This window comes from Salmo salar, chromosome ssa23 (genome assembly GCF_905237065.1).
Source record: "Salmo salar chromosome ssa23, Ssal_v3.1, whole genome shotgun sequence".
Lineage (NCBI taxonomy): Eukaryota > Metazoa > Chordata > Actinopteri > Salmoniformes > Salmonidae > Salmo > Salmo salar.
The window spans coordinates 45,842,890-45,856,774 of NC_059464.1; the positions used below are offsets into that span (position 1 = coordinate 45,842,890).

The 13,885-nt window shown below is 43.8% G+C and overlaps 1 protein-coding gene across 3 annotated transcripts in view; it reads left to right on the plus strand.

The window, feature by feature from the left end:
- Nucleotides 1-13,885, plus strand: part of kcnc1b (potassium voltage-gated channel, Shaw-related subfamily, member 1b) — a 49,904-nt gene that overhangs the window by 16,838 nt on the left and 19,181 nt on the right. For all 3 annotated transcript variants that reach the window (XR_006761511.1, XM_014170312.2, XM_014170311.2), the window contains exon 2: nt 9,453-10,437. Coding sequence is in view for 2 of the 3 variants with exons in the window: in XM_014170312.2 (XP_014025787.1) it covers nt 9,453-10,437 (985 nt within the window). In the remaining variant the exon portion in view is untranslated. The remainder of the gene's footprint in view (nt 1-9,452; nt 10,438-13,885) is intronic.

The window sequence follows — 13,885 nt, forward strand, 5'->3', positions numbered from 1 at the left end:
GCCTATAGGGAGGAGGTCAGAGACCTGGCAGTGTGGTGCAATGACAACAACCTCTCCCTCAATGTGAGCAAGACAAAGGAGATGATCGTGGACTACTGGAAAAGGAGGGACGAAGAGGCCCCCATTAACATCAATGGGGGTGTAGTGGAGTGGGTCGAGAGCTTCAAGTTCCTTGGTGTCCACATCACCAACAAACTATCATGGTCCAAACACACCAAGACAGTCATGAAGAGGGCACTACAACACCTTTTCCCCCTCAGGAGACTGAAAAGGTTTGGCATGGGTCCCCAGATCCTCAAAGTTATACAGCTGCACAATCGAGAGCATCCTGACTGGTTGCATCACCACCTGGTATGGCAACTGCTCGGCATCTGACCGTAAGGCACTACAGAGCGTAGTGTGTACGGCCCAGTACATCAATGTATCCAAGCTTCCTGCCATCCAGGACCTATATACTAGGCTGTGTCAGAGGAAGGCCCAAAATATTGTCAAAGACTCCAGTCACCCAAGTCAGAGACTGTTCTCTCTGCTACCGCACGGCAAGCGATACTGGAACGCCAAGTCTAGGTCCATAATGCTCCTTAACAGCTTCTACCACCCCAAGCCATAAGACTGCTGAACAATTAATCAGATGGCCACCCGGACTATTTACATTGACCCCCCCCCCTCCCTTTTGTTTTTACGCTGCTGCTTCTCGCTGTTTATTATCTATGCATCGTCACTTTATCCCAACACATTGACTCGGTACCGGTACCACCTGTATATATCTTCCACATTGACTCGGTACTGGTACCCCCTCTATATAGCCTCATTATTATGTCATTTTATTGTGTTACTTTTAATTGTTTTCTTATTTATAAAATATTTTCTTCACCAACAATGCAGTTGTAATAGAGTTAAGGGGTTGTAAGGGCCTGCTCGTCATTGCAAAGCGTTAGGACATGAAGTAGGCATCTAGTGATCCAAAAGCAGTAGTTGATCGGTGCTGCTTTGGTGGAGGACAAAATCTTTCCTGGAGAGGGAGGTTGATGAAAACGGTTCTTCGGGAAGTAAGGGTGAGCACTGTAGATGTGAAACTGTTATAATTAGAATTAAAGACAAAATGGGAAGAACAGAAATTAAAATCAAATCAAAGTTTATTTGTCACGTGCGCTGAATACAACAGGTGTAGACCTTACAGTGAAATGCTTACTTACAGGCTCCAACCAATAGTTCAAAAAAGGTATTGGGTGAACAATAGGTAGGTAAAGAAATAAAACAACAGTAAAAAGACAGGCTATAACAGTAGCGAGGCTACATACAGACACCGGTTAGTCAGGCTGATTGAGGTAGTATGTACATGAAGATATGGTTAAAGTGACTATGCATATACAGTGGGGAGAACAAGTATTTGATACACTGCCGATTTTGCAGGTTTTCCTACTTACAATGCATGTAGAGGTCTGTCATTTTTATCATAGGTACACTTCAACTGTGAGAGACGGAATCTAAAACAAAAATCCAGAAAATCACATTGTATAATTTTTAAGTAATTCATTTGCATTTTATTGCATGACATAAGTATTTGATCACCTACCAACCAGTAAGATTTCCGGCTCTCACAGACCTGTTAGTTTTTCTTTAAGAAGCCCTCCTGTTCTCCACTCATTACCTGTATTAACTGCACCTGTTTGAACTCGTTACCTGTATAAAAGACACCTGTCCACACACTCAATCAAACAGACTCCAACCTCTCCACAATGGCCAAGACCAGAGAGCTGTGTAAGGACATCAGGGATAAAATTGTAGACCTGCACAAGGCTGAGATGGGCTACAGGACAACAGGCAAGCAGCTTGGTGAGAAGGCAACAACTGTTGGCGCAATTATTAGAAAATGGAAGAAGTTCAAGATGATGGTCAATCACCCTCGGTCTGGGGCTCCATGCAAGATCTCACCTCGTGGTGCATCAATGATCATGAGGAAGGTGAGGGATCAGCCCAGAACTACACGGCTGGACCTGGTCAATGACCTGAAGAGAGCTGGGACCACAGTCTCAAAGAAAACCATTAGTAACACACTACGCCGTCATGGATTAAAATCCTGCAGTGCACGCAAGGTCCCCCTGCTCAAGCCAGCGCATGTCCAGGCCCGTCTGAAGTTTGCCAATGACCATCTGGATGATCCAGAGGAGGAATGGGAGAAGGTCATGTGGTCTGATGAGACAAAAATAGAGCTTTTTGGTCTAAACTCCACTCGCCGTGTTTGGAGGAAGAAGAAGGATGAGTACAACCCCAAGAACACCATCCCAACCGTGAAGCTTGGAGGTGGAAACATCATTCTTTGGGGATGCTTTTCTGCAAAGGGGACAGGACAACTGCACCGTATTGAGGGGAGGATGGATGGGGCCATGTATCGCGAGATCTTGGCCAACAACCTCCTTCCCTCAGTAAGAGCATTGAAGATGGGTCGTGGCTGGGTCTTCCAGCATGACAACGACCCGAAACACACAGCCAGGGCAACTAAGGAGTGGCTCTGTAAGAAGCATCTCAAGGTCCTGGAGTGGCCTAGCCAGTCTCCAGACCTGAACCCAATAGAAAATCTTTGGAGGGAGCTGAAAGTCCGTATTGTCCAGCGACAGCCCCAAAACCTGAAGGCTCTGGAGAAGGTCTGTATGGAGGAGTGGGCCAAAATCCCTGCTGCAGTGTGTGCAAACCTGGTCAAGAACTACAGGAAACGTATGATCTCTGTAATTGCAAACAAAGGTTTCTGTACCAAATATTAAGTTCTGCTTTTCTGATGTATCAAATACTTATGTCATGCAATAAAATGCAAATTAATTACTTAAAAATCATACAATGTGATTTCCTGGATTTTTGTTTTAGATTCCGTCTCTCACAGTTGAAGTGTACCTATGACAGACCTCTACATGCTTTGTAAGTAGGAAACACTGCCGATTTTGCAGGTTATCAAATACTTGTTCTCCCCACTGTATGATGAACAGAGAGTAGCAGTAGCGTAAAAGAGGGGTTGGCGGGTGGTAGGTGGCAGGACACAATGCAGATAGCCCGGTTAGCCAATGTGCGGGAGCACTGGTTGGTCGGCCTTATTGAGGTAGTATGTACATGAATGTATAGTTAAAGTGACTATACATATATGATAAACAGAGAGTAGCAGCAGCGTAAAAAGAGGGGTTGAGCACAATGAAAGGGAACAGGAACGTGAGCATGCCATTTGACTGAGATATACTCTGAATCCAGTCAGACCATCCTGCACCCTCAACAGAGTTTGATCTTGGTCAGAACAGCTGACTTGTATCGCCTTTCAATAAAAAGGAGGTGGATTATATATATTATATTATATTTGACTCTGTTTGAGCGGATTGCCACCTCCCTAAAATGTACATGAGATATTTGGTCACTGCTCCTCCAAAGTGTTCTGGTGGGAAAGGCTCAGAAAGTGTACCGTTCGCTTTGTCTCTTGCCTCTGGTAAAGCTGTTATACTTCAGGCTTACGAGTTGGTCCCAGAGGCATACAGACAACGGTTCCATAAATGACAAAAAACAGAATAACAAAGCAATGTTGAGTTCGCAAGGGAGCAAGTAAGTCTTTTTGATCGGTGGTGTGGTTCTCAAGAGGTCCAGGACCTTGAGGATTTAAAGACTTCTAGAGCAGTTCAAGAATTGCCTTCACGAAAGGGTTGCGACCTACATTTATGAGCACAAGGATCTTACTCTTGAGACAAGCTGCAGTTCTTGCAGATGAGTTTGTGTTGACACATAAAACTACCTTCACAAACAAAGCACCCAGTAGTTCTCCCTACGCAAACAAAGCAATCCAGAGAAGTCACCTCCTAGGTTTCATTCCATTTCTCCTAATGGAGGAGTAGATTACATCTATCATCATAATGGAGGTGTAGATTACATCTATCATCCTAATGGAGGAGTAGATTACATCTATCATCTATCATCCTAATGGAGGTGTAGATTACATCTATCATCCTAATGGAGGTGTAGATTACATCTATCATCCTAATGGAGGAGTAGATTACATCTATCATCTATCATCCTAATGGAGGTGTAGATTACATCTATCATCCTAATGGAGGTGTAGATTACATCTATCATCCTAATGGAGGAGTAGATTACATCTATCATCCTAATGGAGGAGTAGATTACATCTATCATCCTAATGGAGGTGTAGATTACATCTATCATCCTAATGGAGGTGTAGATTACATCTATCATCCTAATGGAGGAGTAGATTACATCTATCATCCTAATGGAGGTGTAGATTACATCTATCATCCTAATGGAGGAGTAGATTACATCTATCATCCAAATGGAGGTGTAGATTACATCTATCATCCTGATGGAGGTGTAGATTACATCTATCATCTATCATCCTAATGGAGGAGTAGATTACATCTATCATCCTAATGGAGGTGTAGATTACATCTATCACCCTAATGGAGGAGTAGATTACATCTATCATCCTAATGGAGGTGTAGATTACATCTATCATCATAATGGAGGTGTAGATTACATCTATCATCTATCATCCTAATGGAGGAGTAGATTACATCTATCATCCTAATGGAGGAGTAGATTACATCTATCATCATAATGGAGGTGTAGATTACATCTATCATCTATCATCCTAATGGAGGTGTAGATTACATCTATCATCTATCATCCTAATGGAGGAGTAGATTACATCTATCACCCTACGGAGGAGTAGATTACATCTATCATCCTAATGGAGGAGTAGATTACATCTATCATCCTAATGGAGGAGTAGATTACATCTATCATCCTAATGGAGGTGTAGATTACATCTATCACCCTAATGGAGGAGTAGATTACATCTATCATCATAATGGAGGTGTAGATTACATCTATCATCTATCATCCTAATGGAGGTGTAGATTACATCTATCATCCTAATGGAGGTGTAGATTACATCTATCATCCTAATGGAGGTGTAGATTACATCTATCATCTATCATCCTAATGGAGGAGTAGATTACATCTATCACCCTACGGAGGAGTAGATTACATCTATCGTGTTGGACCAGTAACCGAAAGGTTGCTGAATCGAATCCCCGAGCTGACAAGGTAAAATTCTGTTGTTAAAAATCTGTCGTTCTGCCTCTGAGCAAGGAAGTTAACCCACTGTTCCCCGGGCGCCGATGATGTAGATTAAGTTAGCCCCCGCCTCTCTCTGATTCAGAGGGATTGGGTTAAATGCGGAAGACACAATTCAGTTGAATACATTCCGTTGTACAACTGACTAGGTATCCCCCTTTCCCTAGATTGGGGTTAGGGTAACCCTAACACCTGTTGTTTTATGAAGCATGTGACAAATACAATTTGATTTTTCATCTCTCTCTTTCTCTCTCAATATAAAATATTCCCCTTTTGGGATTAATAAAGCACATTTTCTCTCTCTCTCCCTCAGTCTATCCTCCTCTCTTTCTCAATATAAAATAGTAGTTTATTCATCCCAAAAGGGGACAGTTTCTCTCTCTATCTAAAATGAGCTCTGGTCTAAAGCAGTGCACTATATAGGGCTGTGGTCTAAAATAGTGCACTATATAGGGCTGTGGTCTAAAATAGTGCACTATATAGGGCTGTGGTCTAAAATAGTGCACTATATAGGGCTGTGGTCTAAAGTAGTGCACTATATAGGGCTGTGGTCTAAAATAGTGCACTATATAAGGAATAGGGTGGCATTTGGGATGCAGCCTCTGTAACACGAGAGACTGGACAGACTGTTATAACCTTCCTGTTGTTACATTGATGTGGACTGGACAGACTGTTATAACCTTCTTGTTGTTACATTGATGTGGACTGGACAGACTGTTATAACCTTCTTGTTGTTACATTGATGTGGACTGGACAGACTGTTATAACCTTCCTGTTGTTACATTGATGTGGACTGGACAGACTGTTATAACCTTCCTGTTGTTACATTGATGTGGACTGGACAGACTGTTATAACCTTCCTGTTGTTACATTGATGTGGACTGGACAGACTGTTATAACCTTCCTGTTGTTACATTGATGTGGACTGGACAGACTGTTATAACCTTCCTGTTGTTACATTGATGTGGACTGGACAGACTGTTATAACCTTCCTGTTGTTACATTGATGTGGACTGGACAGACTGTTATAACCTTCTTGTTGTTACATTGATGTGGACTGGACAGACTGTTATAACCTTCTTGTTGTTACATTGATGTGGACTGGACAGACTGTTATAACCTTCTTGTTGTTACATTGATGTGGACTGGACAGACTGTTATAACCTTCTTGTTGTTACATTGATGTGGACTGGACAGACTGTTATAACCTTCCTGTTGTTACATTGATGTGGACTGGACAGACTGTTATAACCTTCCTGTTGTTACATTGATGTGGACTGGACAGACTGTTATAACCTTCTTGTTGTTACATTGATGTGGACTGGACAGACTGTTATAACCTTCCTGTTGTTACATTGATGTGGACTGGACAGACTGTTATAACCTTCTTGTTGTTACATTGATGTGGACTGGACAGACTGTTATAACCTTCCTGTTGTTACATTGATGTGGACTGGACAGACTGTTATAACCTTCCTGTTGTTACATTGATGTGGACTGGACAGACTGTTATAACCTTCTTGTTGTTACATTGATGTGGACTGGACAGACTGTTATAACCTTCTTGTTGTTACATTGATGTGGACTGGACAGACTGTTATAACCTTCCTGTTGTTACATTGATGTGGACTGGACAGACTGTTATAACCTTCCTGTTGTTACATTGATGTGGACTGGACAGACTGTTATAACCTTCTTGTTGTTACATTGATGTGGACTGGACAGACTGTTATAACCTTCCTGTTGTTACATTGATGTGGACTGGACAGACTGTTATAACCTTCCTGTTGTTACATTGATGTGGACTGGACAGACTGTTATAACCTTCTTGTTGTTACATTGATGTGGACTGGACAGACTGTTATAACCTTCCTGTTGTTACATTGATGTGGACTGGACAGACTGTTATAACCTTCCTGTTGTTACATTGATGTGGACTGGACAGACTGTTATAACCTTCTTGTTGTTACATTGATGTGGACTGGACAGACTGTTATAACCTTCCTGTTGTTACATTGATGTGGACTGGACAGACTGTTATAACCTTCCTGTTGTTACATTGATGTGGACTGGACAGACTGTTATAACCTTCCTGTTGTTACATTGATGTGGACTGGACAGACTGTTATAACCTTCCTGTTGTTACATTGATGTGGACTGAACAGACTGTTATAACCTTCCTGTTGTTACATTGATGTGGACTGGACAGACTGTTATAACCTTCCTGTTGTTACATTGATGTGGACTGGACAGACTGTTATAACCTTCTTGTTGTTACATTGATGTGGACTGGACAGACTGTTATAACCTTCCTGTTGTTACATTGATGTGGACTGGACAGACTGTTATAACCTTCTTGTTGTTACATTGATGTGGACTGGACAGACTGTTATAACCTTCCTGTTGTTACATTGATGTGGACTGGACAGACTGTTATAACCTTCTTGTTGTTACATTGATGTGGACTGGACAGACTGTTATAACCTTCCTGTTGTTACATTGATGTGGACTGGACAGACTGTTATAACCTTCCTGTTGTTACACTGATGTGGACTGGACAGACTGTTATAACCTTCCTGTTGTTACATTGATGTGGACTGGACAGACTGTTATAACCTTCCTGTTGTTACATTGATGTGGACTGGACAGACTGTTATAACCTTCCTGTTGTTACATTGATGTGGACTGGACAGACTGTTATAACCTTCCTGTTGTTACATTGATGTGGACTGGACAGACTGTTATAACCTTCTTGTTGTTACATTGATGTGGACTGGACAGACTGTTATAACCTTCCTGTTGTTACATTGATGTGGACTGGACAGACTGTTATAACCTTCTTGTTGTTACATTGATGTGGACTGGACAGACTGTTATAACCTTCCTGTTGTTACATTGATGTGGACTGGACAGACTGTTATAACCTTCCTGTTGTTACATTGATGTGGACTGGACAGACTGTTATAACCTTCTTGTTGTTACACTGATGTGGACTGGACAGACTGTTATAACCTTCCTGTTGTTACATTGATGTGGACTGGACAGACTGTTATAACCTTCTTGTTGTTACATTGATGTGGACTGGACAGACTGTTATAACCTTCTTGTTGTTACATTGATGTGGACTGGACAGACTGTTATAACCTTCCTGTTGTTACATTGATGTGGACTGGACAGACTGTTATAACCTTCCTGTTGTTACATTGATGTGGACTGGACAGACTGTTATAACCTTCCTGTTGTTACATTGATGTGGACTGGACAGACTGTTATAACCTTCTTGTTGTTACATTGATGTGGACTGGACAGACTGTTATAACCTTCCTGTTGTTACATTGATGTGGACTGGACAGACTGTTATAACCTTCCTGTTGTTACATTGATGTGGACTGGACAGACTGTTATAACCTTCCTGTTGTTACATTGATGTGGACTGGACAGACTGTTATAACCTTCTTGTTGTTACATTGATGTGGACTGGACAGACTGTTATAACCTTCCTGTTGTTACATTGATGTGGACTGGACAGACTGTTATAACCTTCCTGTTGTTACATTGATGTGGACTGGACAGACTGTTATAACCTTCTTGTTGTTACATTGATGTGGACTGGACAGACTGTTATAACCTTCTTGTTGTTACATTGATGTGGACTGGACAGACTGTTATAACCTTCTTGTTGTTACATTGATGTGGACTGGACAGACTGTTATAACCTTCTTGTTGTTACACTGATGTGGACTGGACAGACAGTATTACAGCCTTCCTGTTGTACCAATGTCAATCAATACATGATATACAAGAGTATGTTGTTTTTACAAGTACAAATAAAAATGTCTGTCTCTCTCTCTTCCTCCCCTTTCTCTCTCCTCCCCTGTAATACAGTCTGTCCAGTCCACATCAGTGTTGTAATGCAGGGGGGAGAGAGAAAGGAGAGGGGGGGAGAGAAAGGAGAGGGGGGGAGAGAAAGGAGAGGGGGGAGAGAAGGGAGAGAAAGGGGGAGAGATGGAGAGACCACTCTCTCCCTCCTCCCCTCTCTCTTTCTATTTCCCCCTCTCCTTTCTCTCTCTCTCTCTCTCCTCCCCTCCCTTTTTTTCTCTCCTCCCCTTTTTCTCTCTCCTCCCCTTTTTCTCTCTTTCCTCCCCTCCCCTCCCCTTTCTCTCTCTCCTCCCCTCTCCCTCTGGTGTCCATCTGCAACTTCTGTACATCTCTGCACTGCATATAATTGTATTATGTGTTATGAAGTCCTTATGTCAGAACCTTCAAATAATAATCTCTTTCCCTCGTTCTCTCTCTTTCCATTCCTCCCTTTTCTCCCTCCTTCACAGTGGATAGCCCTGGCCTCTCTGTTCTTCATCCTCGTGTCCATCTCCACCTTCTGTCTGGAGACCCACGAGTTCTTCAACCCCATCGTGAACCGCACCGAGCTGGAGCTGGTGGACAACGTGACGGTGGAGCATGTGTACCAGGAAACGGAGACGGTGGTCTATCTCACCTACATCGAGGGCGTCTGCGTGGTCTGGTTTACCTTTGAGTTCATGATGCGAGTCATATTCTGTCCGGACAAGATGGAGTTCATGAAGAAAGCTCTCAACGTCATCGACTTCGTGGCTATCTTACCGTTCTACCTGGAGGTCGGGCTGAGCGGACTGTCGTCTAAAGCGGCCAAGGATGTTCTGGGGTTCCTGAGGGTGGTGAGGTTTGTCAGGATCCTGCGTATCTTCAAGCTGACCCGTCACTTTGTGGGCTTGAGGGTTCTGGGTCACACGTTACGGGCTAGCACTAATGAGTTCCTCCTCCTCATCATCTTCCTCGCCCTCGGAGTTCTCATCTTCGCCACGATGATCTACTACGCCGAACGGATGGGAGCGGACCCGACCGACCCGCGCGCCAGCGATCACACGCACTTCAAGAACATCCCCATCGGATTCTGGTGGGCCGTTGTTACCATGACGACCCTTGGCTACGGCGACATGTACCCCCAGACGTGGTCGGGTATGCTTGTCGGAGCGCTGTGCGCCCTGTCGGGTGTACTGACCATCGCCATGCCCGTCCCCGTAATCGTCAACAACTTTGGAATGTATTACTCCCTGGCCATGGCTAAACAGAAGCTACCAAAGAAGAAGAACAAGCATATCCCGCGAGCACCCCAACCAGGATCACCCAACTACTGTAAGTCCAGCATCAACTCTCCTCCAACGCCCCATAAAGCACCGCTCCTTCCTGAAAGCCCGAACTTAGTCCACCCTGTTTTGGCTCTGGCTCAAAACATGGCTCTGACACACGACGACGTCTTTGAAGTAAAGTTTTCAGGTAAGAAACCATGATAGATGTCTATAGGCTGACAGTCTGTATTATAGACCACCATGATAGATGTCTATAGGCTGACAGTCTGTATTATAGACCACCATGATAGATGTCTATAGGCTGACAGTCTGTATTATAGACCACCATGATAGATGTCTATATGCTGACAGCCTGCCTCCTGGAGAGATACCCTCCTGTAGGTTTTACTCCAACCCTCCAGGAACAGGGTTGGAGTTAAACCTACAGGAGGGTATCTCTCCAGGAACAGGGTTGGAGTAAAACCTACAGGAGTGTATCTCTCCAGGAACAGGGTTGGGCAGCCCTGTGTTAGCACCTATATGATACATTAGTACTGATCATTGATTACACTCACAGGTGCTACTGAGGTACTAGGCTGCTACTGAGGTACTAGGCTGCTACTGAGGTACTAGGCTGCTACTGAGGTACTAGGCTGCTAGTGCGGTACTAGGCTTCTACTAAGGTACTAGGATACTACTTGTCAAGTGGGTTGATGTTTTAGGCTAACATGTTTTTTTTCACATTGACACCATCCCACTTACCATACTAAAATACCATCCATACACCCACCACTACACCCACTAACCATCTGAGTCCATGCACCATCAGACACTAATACTACTGCTCACACTGTAATATCCTAATGCAGCATGCTTCAAATCCTACTGTTGACTGTCCAAATCAGTGCTATTATAATTGATTGAGTTAGTAATATTTGATTTGAAGCATGCTAGGATATGATGGCATGCTAGGATATGATAGCATGCTAGGATTATGATAGCATGCTAGGATTATGATGGCATGCTAGGATAATGATAGCATGCTAGGATTATGATAGCATGCTAGGATTATGATGGCATGCTAGGATAATGATAGCATGCTAGGATAATGATAGCATGCTAGGATAATGATAGCATGCTAGGATATGTGCTGTACAGAATGTAGCACTTGACAAAGCTTTTGTATCCTATCTTATAATATTTTCAAAGTGGGATAATTAAACTGGCAATATAGGGGTTTGTTTCTAAACCACATATGATTAACTTTATCTAGACCTCAGCATCGATTGGAGTTTAGCTTCCCAGGGAATACATAAAGTTGAATTGAATTGAATTGGATGCCCATATCTCTATGTTGCATTCATTGACTCTAGTCTTTTGTTTGGCAGTTGGACAAGCAGCATTTCCTAAAATGCTTTATTTGATCAGTGTTTGATTCTGTTGTCTGTATCTCCCAGATATATTTTCTAATGTTCTTCTAGGTGTTCTAATTCTGTTTCCATGCAATCTCCTGTTCTAATTTTATTTCCATGGAATCTCCTGTTCTAATTTTATTTCCATGGAATCTCCTGTTCTAATTTTATTTCCATGGAATCTCCTGTTCTAATTTTATTTCCATGGAATCTCCTGTTCTAATTCTGTTTCCATGCAATCTCCTGTTCTAATTTTATTTCCAAGGAATCTCCTGTTCTAATTTTATTTCAAATCAGTCTGTCACGTGTGCCGAATACGACCTTACAGTGAAATGCTTACTTACAAGCCCTTAACCAACAGTGCAGTTTTTAAGTAAAGAAATAAAAAGTCAAAAATAACAGTAGCAAGGCTATATATCGGTGGTACCGGTACAGAGTCAATGTGCAGGTGCACCGGTTAGTTGGACTATTTGAGGTAATATGTACATGTAGGATTAGTTAAAATGACTATGCATGGATGATAAACAGAGAGTAGCAGCAGTGTAAAAGAGGGGTTGGCGGGGGGTGGCGGGACACAATGCATAGTCTGGGTAGCCATTTCATAAGCTGTTCAGGAGTCTTATGGCTTGGGGGTAAAAGCTGTTGAGAAGCCTTTTGGTCCTAGACTTGGCGCTCCGGTACCGCTTGCTATGCAGTAGCAGAGAGAACAGTCTATGACTGGGGTGGCTGGAGTCTGACAATTTTTAGGACGTTGCTCTGACACCGCCTGGTATAGAGGTCCTGGATGGCAGGCAGCTTACCCCCAGTGATGTACTGGGCCATACGCACTACCCTCTGTAGTGCCTTGCTGTCGGAGGTTGAGCGGTTGCCGTACCAGGTAGTGATGCAACCAGTCAGGATGTTCTCGATGTTGCAGCTGTAGAACCTTTTGAGGATCTGGGACCCACGCCAAATCTTTTCAGTTTCCTGGGGGGGAATAGGCTTTGTCATGCCCTCTTCACGACTGTCTTGGTGTGTTTGGACAATTCTAGTTTTTTGGTGATGTGGACACCAAGGAACTTGAAGCTCTCAACCTGCTCCACTACAGCCCCGTCGATGAGAATGGGGGCGTTCTCGGTCCTCCTTTTCCAGTAGTCCACAATCATCTCCTTTGTCTTGATTATGTTGAGGGATAGGTTGTTATTCTGGCACCAGGTCTCTGACCTCCTATCTATAGGCTGTCTCGTCATTGTCAGTGATCAGGCCTACCACTGTTGTGTCGTCTGCAAAATTAATGATGGTGCTGGAGTCGTGCCTGGCTGCGCAGTCGTGGGTGAACAGGGAGTACAGGAGGGGACTGAGCACGCACCCCTGAGGGGCTCCAGTGTTGAGGATCAGCGTGGCAGATGTGTGGTTACCTACCCTTACCACCTGGAGTTGGCCCGTTGGGAAGTCCAGGATCCAGTTGCAGAGGGAGGTGTTTAGTCCCAGGATCCTTAGCTCAATGAACAGCATTCTCACGTAGGTGTTCCTATTGTCCAGGTGGGAAAGGGCAGTGTGGAGTGCAATAGAGATTGCATCATCTGTGGATCTGTTTGAGCGGTATGCAAATTGGAGTGGGTCTAGGGTTTCTGGGATAATGGTGTTAATGTGAGCCATGACCAACCTTTCAAAGCACTTCATGGCTACGGACGTGAGTGCTACAGATCTGTAGTTATTTAGGCAGGTTACCTTAGTCATCTTGTGCACAGGGACTATGGTGGTCTGCTTGAAACAACATGTTGGTATTACAGACTCAATCAGGGACATGTTCAAAATGTCAGTGAAGACACCTGCCAGTTGGTCAGCACATGCCCGGAGCACCCATCCTGGTAATCCGTCTGGCCCAGCGGCCTTGTGAATGTTGACCTGTATAACGGTCTTACTCACGTCGGCTACAGAGAGTGTGATCACACAGTCATCCGGAACAGCTGATGCTCTCATGCATGCCTCAGTGTTGCTTGCCTCGAAGCGAGCATAGAAGTGATTTAGCTCATCTGGTAGGCTCATGTCACTGGGCAGCTTGTGGCTGTGCTTCTCTTTGTAGTCTGTAATAGTTTGCAGGCCCTGCCACATCCAATGAGCATCGGAGCCAGTGTAGTACGATTCAATCTTAGTGCTGTGTTGGCGCTTTGCCTGTTTGATGGTTCGCCTGAGGGCGTATTGGGATTTCTTATAAGCGTAGAGTCCCGCTCCTTGAAGGCGGCAGCTCTACCCTTTATCTCA